Source organism: Schistocerca serialis, chromosome 9 (assembly GCF_023864345.2).
Source record: "Schistocerca serialis cubense isolate TAMUIC-IGC-003099 chromosome 9, iqSchSeri2.2, whole genome shotgun sequence".
Classification (NCBI taxonomy): Eukaryota; Metazoa; Arthropoda; class Insecta; order Orthoptera; family Acrididae; genus Schistocerca; species Schistocerca serialis.
In genome coordinates this window covers 440384696-440410094 of record NC_064646.1, presented here as the reverse complement: position 1 = coordinate 440410094, position 25399 = coordinate 440384696, and the positions used below count along the sequence as shown (strand labels likewise).

The window sequence follows — 25399 nt, the reverse complement described above, 5'->3', positions numbered from 1 at the left end:
TGACCAGGAAGGGTTCAGGATTCACGCTCATGGCAGTGGAAGTTCAAAAATATAATAAACTATATTTTTTTACATGTGGAATATCATCAGTTTTTCACTTACTATTGGCTGCATTCGTTGCTATAGGTACACTTTCTTCATAAGTAAGGGAGATTCTTTGATGAATTTTGCACAGCATACAACCCATACTTACAGGTGTATGAAATGCCAGAATTTTCCAAATCTATTAAAAATTGTGCTAAAAATTGAGATAATTAACCATAAAATTTGAGTTTTTTCTAAACATGAAGTTAAAAATGTAACAGCTCATTCATTTTTTCATTAACTAAATAAATTCTAGAGTTTCATACACCTGCAAGTATGGTTTATATGCTGTGCAAAATTCATCAAAGAATCTCTCTTACTTTTGAAGAAAAGCGTACCTATAGCAACAAATGCAGCCAATAGTAAGTGGAAAAATGATGATATTTCACATATAAAAAATATATTTTGTTACATTTTTGAACTTCCACTGCTATGAGCGTGAATTCTGAATCCTTCCTGGTTGTGTTGACAAAGTTTTATGAATTTATTTGTAAAAATATAGACAGTGGAAATTAAAATGTCGTGTGGTGCCTCTCCTGCTCTAAGTCCCTCCTTTAACTGAATTTCATTAGTAGTTAAACTTTTTATAGCTGCTGGCAGGTTATGGAAAATATGTGTTGTTGAATAATGGTCACATTTCTGAACCAAAGTAAGTGACTTTCCATCTTTGTGGAGATTATTCTTATTCCTAGTTTAGATTCCATGAACTGACCTGTTGGTTTGAAAACTGCAGGATGTCCTTGGGTTTACACCACAAATAATTTGTTACGCATTTCAGAACTTAGAAAACTTTTAGCTCGGCATTATGAGTTAACCTTAAAACTGATCCATGTGGCATTATGGAATAAAAGTAGACAAAGTATGTTAGCTTGTTTATTTTTGTGACATATATTTCTGACAACATCTGCATTGCAAATAAAAGCTTGTTTAGGTGCTTCAGCACTTCAGTGGTACACACCTCCCAATATAATGTATTTTCAAGCTCTAATTCAAAGAATTTAACACTGTCAACCTCTTCTATATGCTTTTCATCATCATATTTTAGACATAAGCTGTGCGTGTTGTGCAGGGGAGGGGATTGGGGGGAGGGGCGAGGGGAGCAAAACACCTTTATAACATGTGGACTGGATATATTGTGTTCTACAACAAACTCCTGTTGTCACCCTGTTTTCTGCACCCCATTCTCACCCCTTTTCCCCACATAAGCATTTTCCACTAACAGCCATTTAGTTAGATTTGTAGGTCTGTAGACCATCAACAGCACTTTCCTCAGCAGGTCCCCTCTGCTCTGACTTGTCTTCCCCTCGTAATTTCACCCCTCATTCCCATTATACACAACTAGCTCTTCCCACATCAGGACAGCTGTCTCTGGTGTCATATTCTTTTCTTTACATTGCTATCTCTCCCTTTCCGCCTAGTCCTTGTACGTATTCTGAAGAATAACACAAGTTTTAAAGCTGAACAATGTTGTTCAATTTCTTTTTTATGTGACTATCAACAATGTCTCTGCACTACAGTGAGTAGTTGTCTTTATCCATTCCATTGTTAATTTTATGCCCAAAGTTTCAAATTTTTGTATTAGTTTTTATTATAAAATTAGACTTTTTATTAACACTGTTTGTAATTTCTTCCACAAATATGAGACACAGTTATGAGAAATGATTGAGAAGGGCTGTGTAATAATAAAAGTATCTATTTATTTCCTATTTACTGCAACTGTACTTGACATGTTAGATGATTGTATTCCCAAACAGGATTGGTAGCCTCAATAGGGCATTTCATTGACCACTCGTAAAAGTCAGTATGTCCTTCATCATCCATAAGAATTATACTGTGTGCTCTGAAATATATCAAACACACATTAAAGCCAACAGAAATAATGAACTATTAGAACCATAGTGAATATAATTTATATGTTACCTTGTTCCATATGAACGGTTCATATTATTTACGAATACTGAGCTTAGTGGCAATAGAAACTCTGGTGTCACTTGAGGGGCACGTTCAGTGAGTACAGGGTCAGGAAAATGACTGAAATAAGTGAGAAACACGTATGTACATGATATATTTCTTAAGAAAATATATTATCAGAAATCATTAGTTACACACACTGTCATGTGAATTTGCATGTGCAAACAAAGTAAAACCCATTCTTGCACTCTCATTGCCTATAATGATGTTATTTCTTTATATTCAGAGACTGAATGGCACATTGTTAAGTTAATGAATAAACAATGAAGAAGATTAGTTGTATTCTATTCTACTAACAACAGCTTTAGTTAGCTTTTAGGAATGGTAAGCATTTGTTCTTGTTTTGTCATGTTGCTTTTGCAACAAACTTTTCGGAGAAAGGGCTTTGAAGCTTTTTAACATACCTTTCCTTCCACTGTAGAAAAGTGTGCAGTTCATTTATTAGGGAATCCTTGTTTGTTATATCACCATAGTTCTGGACAATTTGTTTAAATCTTTCGGTGCCTGCTGTCACTTTGAGGAATGGAGTATTGAACTCACTGTTACTGATTCCAAAGCAGTTTTCAGTTATTTTAATGGGTTCACCTTGATTACCAACATTTGAATACACATACATGTCAGCATCATTTTTCCTGGAAGTAAATATGTCTTAATGAGCAAAATAGTCAGAAAAACATTATGTAATTTATTTTCCTGTGCACTTAATGATGACACTGTAATGACAGTAATGGAGATAATACATAAGGTAATACAAAATTTACAAATCCTACACTACACAATGAAATTGTTATACATATTCATTCATGCATAGCACTTTATTAATTCAGTAGGTTTATGAAAATTTTGAAACCAAAGACTATTCTGAAACAAATGGGTGGGAAGCGTAAAATCACCATATATAATTGGTTATTGCAAGTATTAATGATATGTCACTGTTAAATATAGCAGAAGAGTTTGTATTGTAACCTGTACAGACTTTTTAGCTACACTGTCAGCTGTGAAATTGAAATAGGAGGATTTCTAAGCAAACAGTAACCCCACCCCCAACTCTGTAAAGAATCAAACTCCCATGTATGAAACAGGTACAAATATCTCATTACATTACAAATGAGTAAATATGTTAAACAGAAAAGGTTTGAAATTATCTTTACAGTAGTTGGAAGTTGCTAAGTGCTCTCATTATCAATCACTGGATGAGTATAGTCTGCACCATCTGTGGTTCATAATAAGGAAAGCTAGTTTTACGTGTATCTCAATGTTTGACATATCTCATGAACTATGGGTCATATAATTATATAATTTTCCAGTTATATTCATAAGGGTATGTGGATATTGTCTGTAAAATGTGCATGAGTAGGGTTAGTAGTATAGAAGTAATAAATTAAAACATCATGCCTGATGCTGAAGTTCTGCTGAACAGTGAAAATGTAGCAAGTGATAAACTTTTTTCCTTTGATTATTTTGTAGAGGGTGTCAGCAAGAAAAAGTTTCAAAAATGTTTGAAACCATCTGGAAAGTTTGTTAGAAATTGTTGACTGCTCTCATTCTCAAATACTGGATGAATGTAGTCTGGGTAATTTGCATGCTGTGAGTTATCCTGACTCAAGACTTATATACAGTTTCTAACATAAATACTTGATTTATTGTGTTAAATGTTTAATGCAAGATTATATCACTTAATGACTGGATTATGATTTCATTTTCAATTTTTAAATTCAGTCAATAATTACATGAAATAATGAAAATCAAATTTTTATTGCTCCTGGAAACCATTAGATCAACAACCTGCAGTTGGGACTCAGTGACTGTTTTAGCTATTTGGTGATATACAGGGTGGAGAGGACGTATGTAGGCACCATTAAATGGCTGTTAAGTTTTTAATATTGATGTAATAGTATTAGGAATAGCACAAACATACATAACATTAAATAGGATAGTGATTTTTCATGCTGTATAGTACTGACAATGCCCACAAGAGGTGGTACACTCAACAACAAAGATGGCCAATTGCCTTACAGTTAGAGAACAAGCAAAGACTACTTCATTCTATGAGATGTGGAATTTGATGATTACTGTGTAGAGATGGTGACATATGGTGAAGGGAAGGAATGCCACAATTCATCTAGAGACAATAAAGAACTCAACTGAAGGTAATGACCACAGGTTCAGTAAAGGATGCAGTAAGAACATGTTGTCCATCCATGTCTCACTGTCCTGAGAATGTGGTGAGAAAACGAAAGAAGAGGAACTTTTAACATCCCATGGACAACGTGAGACTGAGCACAAGGTCAGGTTACAGAAGGATGGAGAATTATGTCAGATGTGCCCTTTTGAAAGGAACCATAGCGGAATTTACCATAAGTGATTCAGGGAAATCACAGAAAACTTAAATCTGGAAGATTGGATGATATTTGAACCATCATCCTCCCAAATGTGCTAACCATTGTGCCACCTCACTCAGTAAAATTGATATGAGTGATCACAATGTGGGATCATATCAATTTCACCAAATAACAGAGCTGCATCATGCAATGGACACTTTTGCAAAGGTGTTTCTTTGTCTGTCAAAACTAAAGACAGGAAGAATATGTAGCATATCATCTCCAAAATGGCTGTGAGAGATTATGGCTGCCATCCTCTCTTAAAACAGACACAGCTTAAACATAAAAATTAAGAGGGTATTGCCAATTGGAGAAATAAATAGCTGATACATAACGAATCTATTCATGAGAGATAATTAATTAAAAATAGCTTACCCTTGTAATACCAATATTTAATTGGCCAATTAGACATAATTGCAAATTGCCAGAACAGCTAGTCACCTAACTAAACTCTCCCCCACTTCTCCCTTCGACCCATGATAGCGCATTTATTTAAATTAACAGAAATGTTCCAAATAAGAACAATAGTCTCAGTGCAGTGAAAAGGGTGCCAATTCTGTCCATTAGGCAGGAGGATACTCAGAGCGCCGGCACCCTGGAACCAGTGGTACACAACACAATGCACCTCCACTGCTTTTGGTTCTATATAGCTATGCGACTTGCCAACAGTGGGAGATGCTTACCCTTGGCCTGGGTGAGGGAAGAGTTCTTTTCAGGTTATTCCTACCTGTGTTGGTATCTGGAGGCATGTGCTGGGGGACCTGCTCAACAGAAAATTTTGAATGGCTTGGCTATTGAGCCACCAGCAAATTCATTATTAGGCTCTCAGTAGACTGTTGATGATAAGAGCATCCTTAATGCTACATTTGCAAAAAAATTGACACCACGATTGTCAGTTGTATCATAATACAGATAATTTGCTATAAATATAGTAAGTTAACTTCTGATATACACACACACACACAGATATACAGGGTGTCCCATTTATCTTGACCACCCTAAATAATTGTTTGTCTAGATGCAAATTACAAAATGTTTCAAGCAAATGTTCCTTAGCCATCAGGGCAACATTAATCAGCATGATTGTCTTCGTTGTAGCTTCATTTTTTTACAAAGATATGAACAGTGGTATGACTTTTTAAAAAGGCACCCTGTATTTTTTGTTCGGTAATTCATTTCCTCTCCTAAAGACACAATGTTATTAATTACATAACACAACATTGACTTTGAACCTGCGATCACAAACTCGTCCACTTGCTGGAGTTGTCTGAAAACCAAGTAAAATCATAACATAAAATTGACTCTGACTCTCCTGTATCACTTCCCAGGAGTAGAACATTCAAAGGTGCTCGAAGTGGTGACCCTGGGCACCGATATGTGGTGCACTTATTGAATGAAAGAATTATTTACTGCTTCCAGTGTTTCCTGCTGAAGAGAATTACAAGCAAGAACGATATATTCCTGCATGTCCTCTGGAGTTGTTGGAATATCGCGATAGACAACTTCTTTAACACATCCCCAAAGAAAAAAGTCCACAGGATTTAAATCAGGACACCTAGCAGCAGGTCAAGTAACTGTTTCTCCTCAAACAATCCATCTGGCAGAATACCTTTGGTTCAGAACATGACGTGCACGCAAGGCATTATGTGCTGGACATCCATTGTGTTGACACCACATAAGCATTCTGGTTCTTAGTGGCACTTCATACAGAAGAGGAGGAAGAATTCGTCTGAGGAAGTTGGCATAAACTGTGCTGTTTAGACTACCATTGATGAAATAGGGGCCAATAATTGTAGTACCAAGCATCCCACACCAGACGTTAACTCTCCACTGATGCTGATGTTCCACCTGTCTAAGCCATTGTGGGTTGTCACTGGACCAATAATGCGTTTTCCTTATATTTACCTATACTTTATTAGTGAAGGAACATTCATTGGTAAATAGAATGTTAGAGAAGACGTTCGGATTGGCAAGGATTTGCTGTTGTGCTCACTGACAGAACTGTTCACGATTCTGGAAATCATTCCCATGCAAGTCTTGATGTAGGTGTACATGGTAAGGATGGAACTGGTCATGTGTAAGAACACGATGTACACTGGTTTTAGGAATGCCAATCTTGTGTTCAAGCCGTCATGTGCTCACATGTGGATTCATAGCAACGGAAGTGAGAACAATTAGTTTGGCAGCATCGTCTGTGGGAGTGCTACGACAATTGCGTTGTCGTGGGTTGAAACTTCCCATTTCCTGAAGCATTGCAACAAGATGAGGAAACATCTGTCAGGAAGGTGGGTTCTTGTCAGGATATTGATCTCTGTACAGTTCCGCTGCCTGCGTAGCATTTCACCTACCTTCAACAATAACAATAAAAGAAACATTATGTCAATGCAGTTTGTAGGAAGGACAGCCTTTACTGTATGCCTGCTCTACACAACAGTATTTAAAAGAACTAAACTACTGTACTATGTGTAGCTGAACATAAGAAAACAGTGTTGCAACTACTGTTCTGATAACTTACATTCCCCATAGATGAGAAGCATTTCTACTTTCTCTTCGTTGGTGTACATTCCACTCACACAACTCTTCGACTGACGATGGTTGATGGCATGACAGGTGTGCATTCTGCTTCTGTTTACATTTGTCCTCTATCGACATCAGAATGTGGCTGTGTTCCATTACCCTGAGTACCTGCACTAAGCGCTGGGAGCGTCAATATCAATGTTGTGTTACGTAATTAATAACATTTTGTTTCAATGAATGGTACAATGTGATACATTTTTGAATAGGTCTTTAGGAGAGGAAATGAATTACCAAATAAAAAATACAGGGTGCCATTAAAAAAAGTCATACCACCTTTCATATCTTTATAAAAAATGATGCTACAACAAAGGCAATCATGCTGATTGATGTCCCCCTGATGGCTAAAGATCATTTGTTTGAAACATTTTGTAATTTGCATCTGGACAAACAGTGATTTAGGGTGTTCAAGATAAGTGGGACACACTGTATACCTGCACCCCAGCAACCACTATGTAAGACACATATACGTGTGTGTATTTGTGTGTGTGTGTGTGTGTGTGTGTGCGTGTGTGTGTGTATGTGTGTGATTCAGTACTGTATGTAAACCACTGTAGGTAATGACAACTTATCTTCTAACTTAACAGAATACCTCACACTTCTGACTACATCTCACGCAGTAATATTATTTCTGTTATAATTAGCACTTCAGCTTGAATGCCCACACTTGTATGAGTTTAAATATGCTAGTTGCACATTTACCTCAAGTGTAATGTGAGAAGATTGAAAGGGCGATAATTTGCACCATTCCCTGCCACTTCTTGCAGATATTTGCTGCAGGAAACATTATTACGCACAAAATTGGCAAGAAGACTACCTCTTCCTAATAGATGTGGAGGATGCTTGCCGCCTGGCATCATGATATTGAGTAACGCACCAAGTTTTCCATTCTTTGCTGAAAGAGCAAGCCATGCGCCTCCCTCTTTACCAGGTTCCAAGTCACGACCTATTGGACAAAAGATGCAATCAACAAATTAATACAACTGATCTGCACGTATGTTGACATTAACCGTCACATATAGGAAACATACTGTTTAAGAAAACAATGCTATGCGAAGGAAATTTACTACTCACTGTATAGTGAAGATGCTGAGTCGCAGATAGGCACAACAAAAAGACTCTCACAATTATAGCTTTCTGCCATTAAGGCCTTCATCAACAATAGACATACACGCACACACTCACTCACACACACACACACTCACACACACACACACACACACACACACACACACTGTGTTGTTTCAGTTACCTGTAGTTGTGTGTGTGTGTGTGTGTGTGTGTGTGTGTGTGTGTGTGTGTGTGTATCTTATTGTTGATGAAGGCTTTAACAGCTGAAAGCTATAATTCTGATAGTCTTTTTGTTGTGCCTATCTGCGACTTGGCATCTCCACTATACAGTGAGTAGCAACTTTCCTTCTCATAATATTGCTACATTCCATCCTGGATTTTCCATTGTTTAATCTTGAAGGAAAGGCACTTTGGCTGGATTCATTCTTCTAAAACTGATAACCATAGACTGAGTTTATTACTAGATGTGGCAGCAGCTATTAAAGATATAGCTGACTTTTGAGTCATGTAGCCTTACAGAAAATATTATTTCTTTACAAACTTTATGCTAGTTTCAGAAAAGGCTGATAAATGAAATTATTGACATGGAGTAAGATATGATGAGATGAGATCCTATGGGTAAAACATCAATGTTTTAGACTGGTTCATATGACTGTGAGATGGATTTAACAAAAACACATAAAACCAATTTGTTCTATCAGCTATACTTGATTATTGAAGAAAAATTCTACATTTCTGAAGCTTTGATACTCATCTTCAGTTGAAAATGATACATAGCATCTGTGCAGTATCCTACATGAAACTTCAATTGCAAACTTGTATGAAACTCACTCAGTGACAAGAACATAAGATCATAGGGAGATTAACACCAGGTAAAGTAAATCAACTAGGAGAAAGCTGACCAGCTGACATGTTGTGATAAAGCGATGAGGCCAGTACACACTAAAATACACTACTGGAAATTGAAATAAGAACACCGTGAATTCATTGTCCCAGGAAGGGGAAACTTTATTGACACATTCCTGGGGTCAGATACATCACATGATCACACTGACAGAACCACAGGCACATAGACACAGGCAACAGAGCATGCACAATGTCGCCACTAGTACAGTGTATATCCACCTTTCGCAGCAATGCAGGCTGCTATTCTCCCATGGAGACGATCGTAGAGATGCTGGATGTAGTCCTGTGGAACGGCTTGCCATGCCATTTCCACCTGGCGCCTCAGTTGGACCAGCGTTCGTGCTGGACTGCAGACCGCGTGAGACGACACTTCATCCAGTCCCAAACATGCTCAATGGGGGACAGATCCGGAGATCTTGCTGGCCAGGGTAGTTGACTTACACCTTCTAGAGCACGTTGGGTGGCACGGGATACATGCGGACGTGCATTGTCCTGTTGGAACAGCAAGTTCCCTTGCCGGTCAAGGAATGGTAGAACGATGGGTTCGATGACGGTTTGGATGTACCGTGCACTATTCAGTGTCCCCTCGACGATCACCAGTGGTGTACGGCCAGTGTAGGAGATCGCTCCCCACACCATGATGCCAGGTGTTGGCCCTGTGTGCCTCGGTCGTATGCAGTCCTGATTGTGGTGCTCACCTGCACGGCGCCAAACACGCATACGACCATCATTGGCACCAAGGCAGAAGCGACTCTCATCGCTGAAGACGACACGTCTCCATTCGTCCCTTCATTCACGCCTGTCGCGACACTACTGGAGGCGGGCTGCACGAAGTTGGGGCGTGAGCGGAAGACGGCCTAACGGTGTGCGGGACCGTAGCCCAGCTTCATGGAGACGGTTGCGAATGATCCTCGCCGATACCCCAGGAGCAACAGTGTCCCTAATTTGCTGGGAAGTGGCGGTGCGGTCCCCTACGGCACTGCGTAGGATCCTACGGTCTTGGCGTGCATCCGTGCGTCGCTGCGGTCCGGTCCCAGGTCGACGGGCACGTGCACCTTCCGCCGACCACTGGCGACAACATCAATGTACTGTGGAGACCTCACGCCCCACGTGTTGAACAATTCGGCGGTACGTCCACCCGGCCTCCCGCATGCCCACTATACGCCCTCGCTCAAAGTCCGTCAACTGCACATACGGTTCACGTCCACGCTGTCGCGGCATGCTACCAGTGTTAAAGACTGCGATGGAGCTCCGTATGCTACGGCAAACTGGCTGACACTGACGGCGGCGGTGCACAAATGCTGCACAGCTAGCGCCATTCGATGGCCAACACCGCGGTTCCTGGTGTGTCCGCTGTGCCGTGCGTGTGATCATTGCTTGTACAGCCCTCTCGCAGTGTCTGGAGCAAGTATGGTGGGTCTGACACACCGGTGTCAATGTGTTCTTTTTTCCATTTCCAGGAGTGTAGTTACAAGTAAGGATGTAAAATATTTAGATTTACCCAGGTATCTAAAAGCCTGTTTAATAGAACATCGTCTAGTTGTTTTTTATCTGCATTGTTATTTGTTGGTGAAGAGCTGAAATCACTGTATAAATGAATGAGAGTTACTACATGGACTACGAGAATTGCGAGTCACCCTGTCTGTAACTACGTAGTCATTGATTTTCATTTGTGAATCACCATTCACTTTAAAATCTGTTCAGAAAGGTAAGATAATTTATTGGAATGATAAGCACATTGTTCCCTCCCAAGGGACACTGCCTGATCAAAGGACCTTCAGTACTGGGTGGGAGCGTTTGTGTGCTCCAGCGAAGTTGAGAGCTATGCTGGCAGTAGTGTAGCTACTGGCAGGGTCATCCAGGCTGGACAGGCCTCAACGGAGGAGCCAGACAAAATGTGTCCCATCTAAGGAACAGGGATCTCTATAGGCATGGTGAAGCCAACCCTCCTAGGGGAGTAAACCCTGATATCAGATCCTGGTCCTCCAAGTTGGTCAACAGGCCAGCACCCAATTATCCACAAAAACTTCTACAAGCTTGAGAATCTAAAGCGGAGCCTCAAAAATCAGATAGAAACTCTTTACGACAATTATTGGCAAGGGGAAGGACATTGACAAAGCCTGACAAATAAACACACCAAAATAGAGAATGAAATTAAGTCTACTGAAGTTGGACATAATTATTCTCTCAGAAACAAAAAAGAAGTGACAAGGGAATGAGAAATTTGGAAATTTCATCCATTATTGGTCTGGAGTTGATAAATATAAAGGAGCAAAAGCAGGCGTTTCCATTCTAATTAACAAAGCTCTGAGCACATACATAAAGGACTATGCATTTATATGCAAAAGAATTGTCACGATTGACATCAAGTTATATGGCATTGAAACAGTTATAATAGGGGTGTATGCACCAAACGATGATGTGGCACAGCAAGCCAAAGGCCATTTCTACCAGAAATTAGACCATCTACTCAACCAAGTCAAAAAGCACAGGCCATGCTAGGTAGCCACGTGGTCGTCCTCCCTCGGGCATGGGTGTTTGTGTCGTCCTTAGCATAAGTTAGTTTAAGTTAGATAAAGTAGTGTGTAAGCTTAGGGCCAATGACCTCAGCAGTTTGGTCCCATAAGACCGTACCACAAATTTCCAAAACTTTTCAAAAAGCACCAAGAAGTAATAATAGCAGGAGATTTTAATGTGAGGATTGGCTCACAAGTAAATGATGCAGTAGTAGAAATATATGGAGAAAATCTCATTAGTAATTCTGGAGAAAATCTTGTAGAACTCTGTAACCAATGTCATTTGAAAATTCTGAATGCCCACTATTCACATATAGATATCCACAAATATACATGAGAGAGACCATCATTACAGCAGAAATCAATAATTGATTACATCATTACCAAGCAATGGCCAGAAATGGTAGTTCAAGACTGTAGAGTCATGCGGGGAGCCAACTGTGGGTCTGATCACTACTTAGTTTTAGCAAAGTTGACATACCCATTTAGGAGAAAAACATCAACAACTGGAAAAGTGGCTGACCACAGCCATCATGAGGAATTAGAGCAGGCAAGGTATAAGCTCTTTCTCTTGAAGCAGTTCAGCATCAAAGATTCCAGAAGATGACAATGTTGAAGTAGAAAATGAAAATATTAAAAAAGCACTTACAAAAATTTCTCTAGAGGTACTAGGGATTGAGAGTAAAAGACTAGGTAAACGGGATCCTCCATGGATGTCTGATGACCTGAAGATGTTGATTAGGGAAAAGAAAAATCTCTACAAAAAATGGTTATCAACTAAATCACTACAGGACAGGAAAAACTAACAGACAACATATTACAAATTAAGAAACAGATTTCAATTAGAAAAGAACAAGATGTGGGAACAGAAATGTTTCAAAATTGAGAGTCTAATAGGTGGATCAGAAATAACAGAAGTGTGGAGGACAATTACCAGTATGAAGAAAACACAAGTAAACAAAACAGTAAACAACCTAATTCCCTTAAAGGAATGGAAAAACACTATGCAGACCTTTTAACTGAAGATAGGCCATATTACACGCAAGGGAATGAAGAGAAGATGGAAGTAACTGACTGAAATACAAACATTACAATAGAGGAAGTGAATTATGCATTAATTAAAATAAAGAATGGTCAATCACCTGGTCCAGGAAACATTACTGTTGAATTATTGAAGGCTGGAGGAAGATATCTGAAGAAACGAATAACCTGCCTGATGAACAACTGTTGTAAAAGGATTGAAATTCCCTCAGAATGGAAAAAGTCTTTTCAAGAAAGGGAATAGAAAAGACACAAACTGCTATAGGGGCATTAGCGCCAACTGTACAATGAGCCGCTTATTTGGCAATATAATGTTTGAAAAAATTAGACAAAATGATGGCCACCATAATGGGGAGGCCAGAACGGGTTTAGGCAGGACAGATAATGTACAGATAACCTATTTATCTTACAACTAATGGAGAAATTTATAGCAGTAGATTTAGAAAAAGCTTATGAGACAGTCCCTAGATCTGAGCTGTGGGGAACTATGAAACATATAGGCATAGATGATCACCTTTTACAAATTATTATTGAAATGTACAGAGATAATGTGGTACAAATTAAACGAGGTTCAAAGTTATCAGAACCTATTAATGTTACTAAATGTTTACGACAAGGTTGCAGTATGTCACCCATCTTGTTCAATTTATATGCAGAAGTGGCTCTCTGAAATTGGAAGAACAGCTGCAGAGGAATGGGAATCACTGTCAACTTTGTACAAATATTTTCATTAAGTTTTGCTGATGATCAGGCAATTACAGCACAAGATGATTATGGCCTTGAGTTCATGATATGATGTTTATATCAGGAGTATAACAGGTGGGGACTACAAATGAGTCTAACAAAAACAGAGTATCTGTTGGTGAATAGTGATGCTAAATTTGAAGTACACATCAATGACAAAGCAGTTATGAGACAGGTAGAGAAATTTAAATATCTCAGGGCACATATTGATAAAAATGGATTGGGCAATACAGAAGCAAAGTATAGAATACAACAAAGCAGAAAAGTGTTAGGGTGTATGAATTCTTTTTGGTGGGATAAGAATATTTCCAACAGCATTAAGAAAAGAGCAGGTAAGATAATGGTTGAATCAGTGCTATCGATCAGATCTATGGATCTTAAATGCAGATCTCAAAAGAATACTAATGGCTGTGGAAATGGATTATTTGCATAGGAGTGCCAGAATATCGAGAACTGAAAGAAAAACTAAGGAGGAAGTAAGAGCTAGAATGAAGGCAAATGATACAGTGATAGATAGAATTGAAAGAACATCAATAAAACCGTATGGACATATGATGAGAATGCCAGATCATCGGTGGCCAAAGAAGGTTTATGATTGGAAAACACCTGGCAGACGTAAGTGCAGAAGACCACGATGTTCTTGGACAGGCCACATAACTTTTGTGGCGGCGTTCGTAGGGACAAACAATTCGCTGTAGAAACGGCTTACGAAGTCACCGCCACACTTTTAATAGCAGGCCGACCGGTCCGCTGGAACAGTGAACAGAAAGAGGAAAACCCAAACACTCTGATTAAATAAAAGTCGGTACTTATCTTTATTAACGAAGATACAGCAACACAGTAGTGAACTCCGTGTCTACAGAAATCTGTCTAGTTCGAGTCGGAGCGGCTAGGTCAGCGTCGGCTGACGACAAACAACAACTCTGCTGCGATGAACACACAACTGACTAGCAAGTACACAATTCGGTGGTGAGTATACAACTGAGCGGCGAATACAGAACTGTCCTAGCGCTCGCGACTCCAGCGCTTAAGAAGCCAGAAGCCAGCGGTGGCGTGCGCAGACTTGCGGCGATTTCCTGTCTCGCTGGCGCTGCTTATGCGGACGGCGTCCGGACTTTGATGCTGCCAACCTTTTGGCAGCGGGCTCGGGTGGCATTACTGGCTAGGATATAACAATAACTGGAGTAATGGAACATTGCAGCATCAACAAGGAAGATACGCTAGATAAAGAGGCTTGGCGGAGGATACCAGGAATACAACAAGACATTGTTATTAATTAATCTTTGTGTTGATTAATCCTGTAATATTATTAATAATAATAATAATAATAATACTAAACACTGTGTTTTTTGTACAGCTGTGAAAAACTGAATGAAGATTCAGTCCAGCATCCCTGACATGTTTAGAAAGTGATGCATTTATTCTGATACAAATTCAGTTTAGCATGCAAATGTATACTCTTGGGCTAATAAGATGTCACCTTACCACTGTCAATTATTATGTGCATTTTGTTTTAGACCTTGACACTACAACTGTCAGTGGACATATCAAAGTGGATGAATAGTTTGATTCAAATTAAAAATTGATTTATTTGCCTGTAAACAACTGTCATGTTTGCAGAATGATATTTTCATTCTGCAGTGGAGTGTGCGCTGATATGAAACTTCCTGGCAGATTAAAACTGTGTGCCGGACCGAGACTCGAACTCGAGACCTTTGCCTTTCGCAGGCAACTGCTCTACCATCTGTCTACCACGTGACATGTTGAATAAGGCATCATCAGTATGTACATAATTACATTGTAACAGTAATGCATTTTGTGCTTTGGTGTTGCGAGAATATCAATACCTACACATGACCTCCCTGACATGCACTTTTTTAACCTTGTCATTATGTACAAGTTAAATGCTTTTCATTATTTTCTTGACCACATGTTCTTCCACAATTTCAATCTTGAGTAAAAAGTTGATTCTGTTCATTTAAAGGATAGATGCTATTATTTGTTTGGACTGTATATCTAACCACATAATTCCTGGCTTTGATTAAAAACTTCTGTGCTTTCCCACTTCCATTATCAATGACAAATGGCTAAATCCGTACTGAGATGATAGATGATGACAATGAGCTATTTCATACCATTTTTGACTAGATCAACAAGCTCTCCCAACAAATTTTAACATGAACCCTATGCAGTGCAATGGAAATAGTGCTAATTCTGCAAAGTCACCACACCACAGAGCAGTGAACATTTCTGCTGAAGCAGAAGGAAATGTTACACCAAACTTAAAAACACTGTCAGCCCAGGTAAATTCTTCTATGTTGTGACCATATGTAATGACAAACTCTCTAATAGAGCATCCACAAATGCAGGCGATGCTGTCAGTTTCACACCATGGTACAGAGTATTTTCACGTTAACACTGATGGCGTGGTTACATCAGAATCAGGAACTTCAACAGTACCAGTGATCTCATCTACACCGTGATCACAGTTAAGTAATGAACTATTCATCTGTCAGATGAAGCAGTTCATATGCACTCACCTGCAATTATGGGCTTAACTGTTTATGCCCACCCAACTGCAAACTTGGGTTGCAGCAATAGAAAATATGCTCCATCTACAATAAGTGACTGACAGTCATGAACAATTTACTTTGGTGATTATTAGTTTGGAGCAACAAACCACAGCATTATTATCAGAAACGATTGTGCATCCACCAGCAGATCAAACTTACAACAGACTAAATGACAAGCTGATTTCTCGCTGTAAATAATCCACCAACCTCAGGATCAGGCAAGTGATATATCAAGAGAAGCACAGTGACAGGACCCCAGTAGAGTTCTGGAGAAATCTACGTAATTTAGTAAACATCTCCACAGTTTCCAATAATTTGTTGCTACATATTTGGTAGCAACAACTACCAGCACAAGTCTGAACAGTGTTGGCAGTATATGGTGATAAATTTTCTGACAGTTGCTGCAGGTTGTCAATATGCTCTACATAATGCTTGAGTTGCCTGGAACAGATACCCATGACAACATTGGCGGACTTGCCAGCCAAACATGACTGATGTCTGCTGAGTTCACCCAAAATGACAACTTCCGACTGTGCAGCCATCACGACATGATGCCCATCAAGTATTTCTGAGGAAATCCAAAGTTTACCAACCATAGTGGACGCACTGTCAACTTAATTGCGCACACGGCTGCCGTGACAGGATGCTGATAGTCAAACCCATCACCAGTTCAACCTGGCGTCACCAACACATAAGCTACAGCGACAACAGTACAATGCCTGCATGATATGCTGGTATCTCAGACATTTTGGCTAACATGCTGCAAAGTGTACTTCACAGTGCAGCTACCCAAATAGCAATCACAATCTGAGCTAGGCACAACAGATTGCACTTCGGACAGAAAGTGCCATCATCGCCACAATAGCCAGTGCACTCACAGCAGCAGTTCAGAGACTACACAGTGTCCTCAGCAGCCACCTCCACGTGCACAGTCTATTGCATCAAAGAGACTTTATGTATCAGACAGGGACACAGGCACACGACATTCCTCATAGATGCTTACTCTGACATCAGCACACTACTGCCAGCTACACACTGGACAACAAACAGGATGTTCAATCACAACCATTAAAGCAGCTAACAGCTCCATAATCAACACTTAAGGCCACAAACTGTACACCTTCAAGGTCAGTCTCTCCAATCCTTTCACTCAGTTATTTATAGTTGCTGACGTCAGTGAACCTATTTTCAGCAATGAGCTCTTGCATTAACAGTTGATTAGCAGAGAATGCTGTTGATAGCAGTGCATGTATGAAGTATCAAAGAACTTCCATTTTGGTCCACTTACTTGCATGACATTTTGGTGTTCTCTCCTAAGTTGCTTAGTTATATGTTTCATAGCTCATTTTGCACGATAAATAGTAATGATGTGGAGTGAGTCATTTTACATTCAAATCACCAGTTAATTTGTTATCTTTTTTTACAAGAAAAAAAGATATATGTATGTGAGTTAGTAATTCCTATCTACCAACTTTTAAACATTACAGTATCAGTAATTTTCTATGGAATACAAAGAGTTGTCAAGGAGAAACTTTCGATATTTGTTATCAAGTTTTACCTTCCTGCTTATCAGACATTGTATGTCATTGGATAAGAGATCAAAACTTTTTGTTGCAGCACTGTGCACCCCCTTTTGGCACTGAAGACAACCTTAATTTGGCATATCAAATGTCATTTTTCCTTCTGGTTTTGTAATTATTTACCTCCTTGTTCCTTTTGAACTATGGTGGATTATTTACAACAAACTTCAAGAGGGAATAAGTATACTGTGAAGCAGTAATCAGAGTGCCCAACTCCTTAAGCAGATCTCTACAAGATGATCCTGGGTGAGCATCACTATTATCCTTACAGCTTGTTTTTGTGCAATGAAAACTTTCTTTCTTGAGTTACCACAGAACATTACTCCATATGACATTATTGAATGAAAATAGGCAAAATATGACAACTTACTGATTTGTCTCTCTCCAAGATTTGCAATGATTCTAAGTGCAAATGTGGCTGAACTAATTTGTTTTAGAAGTTCCAAAATGTGGTTTTTCAATTTAAATTCTCATCACTATGGAAACCCAAGCATGTTGATGTTTCCACTTATCATTGGTGTAGTACCTCTAGATGTGTAGAACTGAATATGTTGTGTATTTTTAAAATTAAGAGTGAGACCATTTGCAGAAAACCAGTCAATGATACTTTTAAGAACTTTGTTTACCATTTATTCTGTGTCTGTACATGTGCTTGGATTGATTACAATACTAGTGTCATCTGCAAAAATAATTAATTCTGTTTGCTGTGTACAAGACAAAGGATCATTTACATATATGAGGATGAATAGTGGACCTAAGATTGAGCCTTGTGGAATCCTATATATGTTTTCTCCGCAGTCAGAATTGTGTCCCTACACTATATTGCTTGAATTACTAAGTACAACTTCCTGAATTCTTTTGGTTAGATATGACATTATTCATTGTTTGGCTGTGCCATCTATCCCATAAAATGTCCATTTATCTAGGAGAATACTATGATTCACACAATCAAATGCCTTAGAGAACTTGCATAAAATACTAATCAGTGCCATTTTATTGTCTAAGGTTTGTAAAAATCTGGTGATTGAATGTGTAAATGACATTCACTATGTTTGCATGTGACACATCTTCTGAAAGATGAAAACCAAATTTCGGAAACCGTTTATCACTGTTGTTCTTACATATCAGTAGATTTGATAGCCCAGTTAGATATGGTGCTGTTACAGTTTCTGATTTAATCAGCCTAATCACTATTTCTCTTTGATTAATTATGTATAAACAGCTTCAGTCTAATATTTCAACTTATCCTTTGCTATATAAAAAACAACTATGTCCATATTAGTCAAAAAGTTAGAAAAAAGATGAAACCTGATGGCTGAAGCATGTTTCAAAACCAATTGCATTTACATGAGAACAAAAATTGACTGTTGAATTGGAAAACCGGAAAATAGAAGCAGATTTGCAGAATCGATTTTGAAGTGTTTTCATGACCACCCAGAAGCAGTGTTGGGAAATTGGCTTACGAAATCCGGTTTTGGGACCCCATTGCAAATGCAGTGATTCTCAGTAGAGAAAGCCTTCTGAAAACCAAACTGTGATTTGCTAAGGCTACTATTGTTGCTAAGAAGAGATACTATTCTAGAATACCATAAAATGCGGTTACTTTGAACAACAGTGTAACACTGAACAATTTCCAGAAAGTCATATGTATTATCATAAATACTATTAAAACAAAATTGGAAGGTAAATTTCTGTCTGGGATATTTAGGATATTTATGTTGAACATGTTGGTACCAATGGTTTCTTCTGTTAGCATTTGTATATTCTTTGGTTAAAATTTGAAAGGGCACCAATATTTGCCTATTTTTTTCACATGTGATCAATTTTATATGCATACAAGCTAATATTGACCTTAACCTTCCAATAATATTTGTATAATAGTCTTTAATAAGTTCTTCAAATGTAGCATGTATGAGGTTTGTATTGAATTTATGTATCTTAAGGTTATGTCAGAAAATATTTAATGGTGAGATTTTTAAGCAAAATGGGCATAATGAAACATCGTATTCATGATCTATGGAACAAATATTAATGATATATAATGTAATGTTACAGTATGTGGCAGGATTTCCATTTGACCTGCTAGGTTTACAAATGATGGCAAACATCTTTTTGACAGCACAGGGACATAAGTTACCTGCATTTAAAAATATTATGCCAGGTATAGATTGGGCCACTGGATTTCTGAAAAGACATAGGGGCAGAATTTCATGGTGCATGAGTTGTAACATTACAATAAACAGACTTCATTATCAGTAGGAACTGTCAAAGGTTACTTTTAACAACTTCAGTTTCACTCTGAAAATGGTGATGGCTCTGATGTCCCACCTGATAATATTAAATTGCATTACATTACATTGAGACCAATTTGTTGGATGATCCTGGCCAGAGGCATTGCATATTTAAGAGAGGAATGAAATACCCAGATAGAATCCGGAGCACTACCAAAAGCTCAATTTCAATCATGTTCTGTGGTCCAGCCTCTGGTGTTATGTTACCAGCTTACATCATATATAAGGCAGAGCACATCTGATCTACACAGACAGAAGGTAGTCCTCCATATACATGATATAATTAGAGTAAGAGTGACTGGTTCGACATAATTGCGTCCAGTGACTGGTCTGAAACAGTTTTTATTCCTCATGTCAAAAATATTCCAGGAAGAAAAGTACTAATAGGTGAGAATCTCAGCAGTCATTTTAATAAAGATATTCTGAAACAGGCACAAGACTGTAATATCACATTCACATGTCTACCAGCAAACAGAATTCACTTGCTGCAAACAAATGGACGGTGCATTTATGGACCATTAAAACGTCACTGCTGAAATCTACTAGGCACTTGGAAATCTTCTGGACAAAAGAAATCTCAAACACTCAGCAAGGATCAGTTTCGACAACTCCTCTATCAAATTTACAAGAAGTTATATCCAACACAACACAAAATAAGTGAAAATCTAGTGTCTGGTTTTGACAACTGCTGAATACATCCTGTCAGTGCCAACAAGATGCTGTCATGCCTACCAAATGGAATTCACAACAAGTCCTCCAGCAATTCTGGAACTGGTGACATAAATTCACCATCGCATACTGTGTCGCAAATAGTACTTGACATGCTGAAGAAATTGAGAGGTATTAATGTACCAGTGAAGATGCAGAGAAATAGAAGAATTAATGTTACTGCTGGGAGAAGCATAGGATGTCGTAAAGTTCATTAGTGCTCCAGATGTCGATTTTTACTTTTCAGCAAGAAAGAATTTAAAGTGTACCAAGATACACTCCTACAGACAGTGGCAAACTAACGATTTCATTTTACTGTGTTATATTTTGTGAAATTAAGAAAATGACTGCTAAACATTTTTGCAAACCTTATATTCAAAGTTTAACTAAATTCAGTTAAATAGTCATTTTATTTAATCTTAATAAAGTATTATTAAACCATTACTTTCATTGAAAAGCAATATTGTTCTACAGAATTGCTCTCACAGACTTAAACTTTGAACAGCAAAATAAAAATACTGTATCTTCAATGTTACTGCCCTCTCAGGGTAACTTTCAACACTGGCTTTTATTTTTATTACTTATAATAAACTTGCATATGATCATTTTTGACATGAACAATCATTTGAGACCCTAGTTTCCCCGCATAGCTGCACTCGTTTCTTTAAAATAATTAAAACTATTTTTGTGGTAATGTAATAAAGTTTGAAAGTGTTTAAAGTAACCCCATTTGATGGTACATCATCTTTTCAAAAAATTTGGGGAATGATGTCAGCAGTGAAACAGGTTGGCTATTATGGACATCTCTCTTATCACCTTTCTGAAAGAAGTCTCTCTGGAAAAATGACTTGAGTTAGTGATGCATTACACATTTCAGATAAGACTGGGCTTCTGGGCTTATTACACGGGAACAAGTTTTTAGCACTCCATTGGAAAACCAAATAAGCTTTTATTTTTGAGAGAACATCCAATTTTCGTAATTTCAAAAGAAGTTGGTGATACATTTGTGTGACTGAACTTTGTGAAAGTTACATTTTCAAGATACTGATTTTGTTCTTGAAAATTTTGTCTCTATGCTTTCCCCTATATTTAAGAAATGATTATTAAATGTATTTGCTATGTGTCATTCATCATTTATAGCCCTTCCATTCAGTTCAGTAGTGATTTTGTCTTGTTTTGTGGCTGATTGTCCTGTCTCATTTCACTGCATTCCATATACAATAAAGTCTCTTGTTGAAAGTACTGACTTCTGACATTAGGTGCATATTCTTTGCATTTTTAATATACGTTCTTGCTGATCTTGAGTGCACAACTACTGTTGGATCCCTATTTGTTGTTGCCAAAAGATACATTTCCCTTTCACAAGATACTTTAATTCCTCTAGAAATACATGGTTTTTTACATGGCTGTTTAGTGTCCTTTCTGATCAGCCTATGTGGAAAGCTATTTTCAAATAATGATATAATTTTATCATGGAATAGATTAAATTTTATGTTAGCATTTGGTTCATTATAAATTTCATCCCATGTCATGTCCTGTAAACTATTCTTAAAAACATTTGTCCTGGAGTCATAAACTATTCTAATTTCCAGTGAGGAGTATCCATACTGTGAGGCGCTGTGTTATTTATCCTAACTAACTGTGTATCATGATCGGAAACAGTATATATTACTGGATAAACAATTAAGTAGGTGAACAAAATGTGTGCAAGGTGTACCAGTGGCTGCTTGACCATGGAGTAGTCAGGTCCTTTCTTTGTATGATAAATTTCTGCCACTATCACCTCCCTGAAACTGCAGTTGAACAGACCCCTCTCGCCAATGCAACTGCTGGGCTGCAACACCAGAGGTCCGTGAGTTATGAAGTGGACACCCGAGGTAGAACAGAGAGTCTGTAACCTCCAGGTGAGCTTAAGTGAGGCAGTGCTCCTCACTCATCCTGTGCCTCAATGCTCACCTGGTTATAATTGTTTATGTGAGTCAGTTAACGATTAGTGCAGCAGTCCAACAGCAGGTAGACCAACACTGGCAAACACTCAAATTTTTCCCTAAATAGTTGCAAACCCTCCATTGGAGTGCACACAATAAGGAGCTGTTGCAATTTATGAGGCAGGCAGATACTTCTGACTGCAAATTGAAGCTCAACCAATGTCTACATTTGCAGACAAGAAACCAGTTACTTCCACATTCAAAAACATTAGTGATAACTATTCACCTTGATAGTTCCAGCATACTTAGTTCATAAGCCAGTTCACAACAGACATTCACCATGTAAAAGGTGCTGAAACTTTAGTGGCTGATTACTTCTCTCATATCTGTGGTATGATGCAGACTATAGACTACAGAGGGCTGGCTATAAAGCAGGTCTTGGATCCACAGTTATGACAGCTGTTGAATGATCCATCTACAGGACTACACCTCGATTCCTGTACCAGACTCAAAGTTAAAGCTGTGGTTTGCCATCTCTTGGAACAAACCAGCCCATACATTTTGCAGAAATTCCACAAGACAGCCTACAACAACATCCACAACTTATCTTATGCAGGGACCAGCACTGTGTTTGTTGTAACTGTGGTGTCACCGCCAGACACCACACTTGCTAGGTGGTAGCCTTTAAATTGACCGCGGTCCGTTAATATACGTCGGACCCACATGTCGCCACTATCAGTGATTGCAGACCGAGCGCCGCCACACGGCAGGTCTAGTGTAGACTCCCTAGAACTCGGCTCAGTTGTACAGCCGACTTTGCTAGCAATGGTTCACTGTCTACATACACTCCTGGAAATTGAAATAAGAACACCGTGAATTCATTGTCCCAGGAAGGGGAAACTTTATTGACACATTCCTGGGGTCAGATACATCACATGATCACACTGACAGAACCACAGGCACATAGACACAGGCAACAGAGCATGCACAATGTCGCCACTAGTACAGTGTATATCCACCTTTCGCAGCAATGCAGGCTGCTATTCTCCCATGGAGACGATCGTAGAGATGCTGGATGTAGTCCTGTGGAACGGCTTGCCATGCCATTTCCACCTGGCGCCTCAGTTGGACCAGCGTTCGCGCTGGACGTGCAGACCGCGTGAGACGATGCTTCATCCAGTCCCAAACATGCTCAATGGGGGACAGATCCGGAGATGTTGTTGGCCAGGGTAGTTGACTTACACCTTCTAGAGCACGTTGGGTGGCACGGGATACATGCGAACGTGCATTGTCCTGTTGGAACAGCAAGTTCCCTTGCCGGTCTAGGAATGGTAGAACGATGGGTTCGATGACGGTTTGGATGTACCGTGCACTATTCAGTGTCCCCTCGACGATCACCAGTGGTGTACGGCCAGTGTAGGAGATCGCTCCCCACACCATGATGCCGGGTGTTGGCCCTGTGTGCCTCGGTCGTATGCAGTCCTGATTGTGGTGCTCACCTGCACGGCGCCAAACACGCATACGACCATCATTGGCACCAAGGCAGAAGCGACTCTCATCGCTGAAGACGACACGTCTCCATTCGTCCCTCCATTCACGCCTGTCGCGACACCACTGGAGGCGGGCTGCACGATGTTGGGGCGTGAGCGGAAGACGGCCTAACGGTGTGCGGGACCGTAGCCCAGCTTCATGGAGACGGTTGCGAATGATCCTCGCCGATACCCCAGGAGCAACAGTGTCCCTAATTTGCTGGGAAGCGGCGGTGATGTCCCCTACGGCACTGCGTAGGATCCTACGGTCTTGGCGTGCATCCGTGCGTCGCTGCGGTCCGGTCCCAGGTCGACGGGCACGTGCACCTTCCGCCGACCACTGGCGACAACATCCATGTACTGTGGAGACCTCACGCCCCACGTGTTGAGCAATTCGGCGGTACGTCCACCCGGCCTCCCGCATGCCCACTATACGCCCTCGCTCAAAGTCCGTCAACTGCACATACGGTTCACGTCCACGCTGTCGCGGCATGCTACCAGTGTTAAAGACTGCGATGGAGCTCCGTATGCCACGGCAAACTGGCTGACACTGACGGCGGCGGTGCACAAATGCTGCGCAGCTAGCGCCATTCGACGGCCAACACCACGGTTCCTGGTGTGTCCGCTGTGCCGTGCGTGTGATCATTCGCTTGTACAGCCCTCTCACAGTGTCCGGAGCAAGTATGGTGGGTCTGACACACCGGTGTCAATGTGTTCTTTTTTCCATGTCCAGGAGTGTACATTCCCATTTGCAGAGACAATAGTTTAGCATAGCCTTCAGCTACGTCATTTGCTATGATCTAGCAAGGTGCCATATTCAGTTACTATAATCTGAACAGATAATATTGTGAACCATGTACCATCAAGAGCGACATTCATCATTAATGGATTAAAGTTAAGTATCCAACTAAGTATGTCCGCTTTCTGAATTCTAATTCCTTGTCATGTTCCAGACCTCAGGTCAGTATAGTTCTTCCCTCCTCATGCCAGCCTGTGTGAGCTAAAACACGTGCCTTTCAGCCTCCACTAGTAACATGGTGTTGGCTCTTCTCCCAACACTACAGTAATGGTGACCAGAGCGGTCACAGGGTTGAAGCGACGGAAAGTGCGGTGGGACCCACTGAACCGCCCGAACAACAACACAACAGGAAAGGACGGACACGACCAACAAAGGCCAGAACAAACAACAACAAGATCGAAACAATGCAGTCACAACAAAACCTAACAACTGTGTCCACTCATACACAGAACAAGAAAGTAAATAAGCTGTCTAAGGCGAGGTGATGTGTCCAGAGATGTACACAAGGTTAGATCGGCTGGCTGAGCGAGAGGCAGGCACTTAAGTACTCTATCGACAGTGCTGCTATTGGCCACTGGAACCATGTGTTCCACTGTGGCATCCTCACACTAAATGCAGGCCAGGAGGCGTGCACCGACACAGTTTACGGTGCAATGGTGCAGAGGCCTCTAGGGGTCTTTTACATCCATGACGTCTGGCGGAG

The 25399-nt window shown here is 39.8% G+C and overlaps 1 protein-coding gene across 2 annotated transcripts in view; it reads right to left on the bottom strand.

The window, feature by feature from the left end:
* Nucleotides 1–1761: 1761 nt before the first annotated feature.
* Nucleotides 1762–25399, bottom strand: part of LOC126418490 (transport and Golgi organization 2 homolog) — an 85485-nt gene continuing 61847 nt past the window's right edge. For both annotated transcript variants that reach the window (XM_050085268.1, XM_050085267.1), the window contains exons 3-6: nt 7713–7956; nt 2460–2687; nt 2005–2115; nt 1762–1924 (exon numbers count right to left, since the gene is read on the bottom strand). In XM_050085268.1, the coding sequence (XP_049941225.1) occupies nt 1792–1924; nt 2005–2115; nt 2460–2687; nt 7713–7956 (716 nt within the window). In that variant the 3' untranslated portion in view covers nt 1762–1791. The remainder of the gene's footprint in view (nt 1925–2004; nt 2116–2459; nt 2688–7712; nt 7957–25399) is intronic.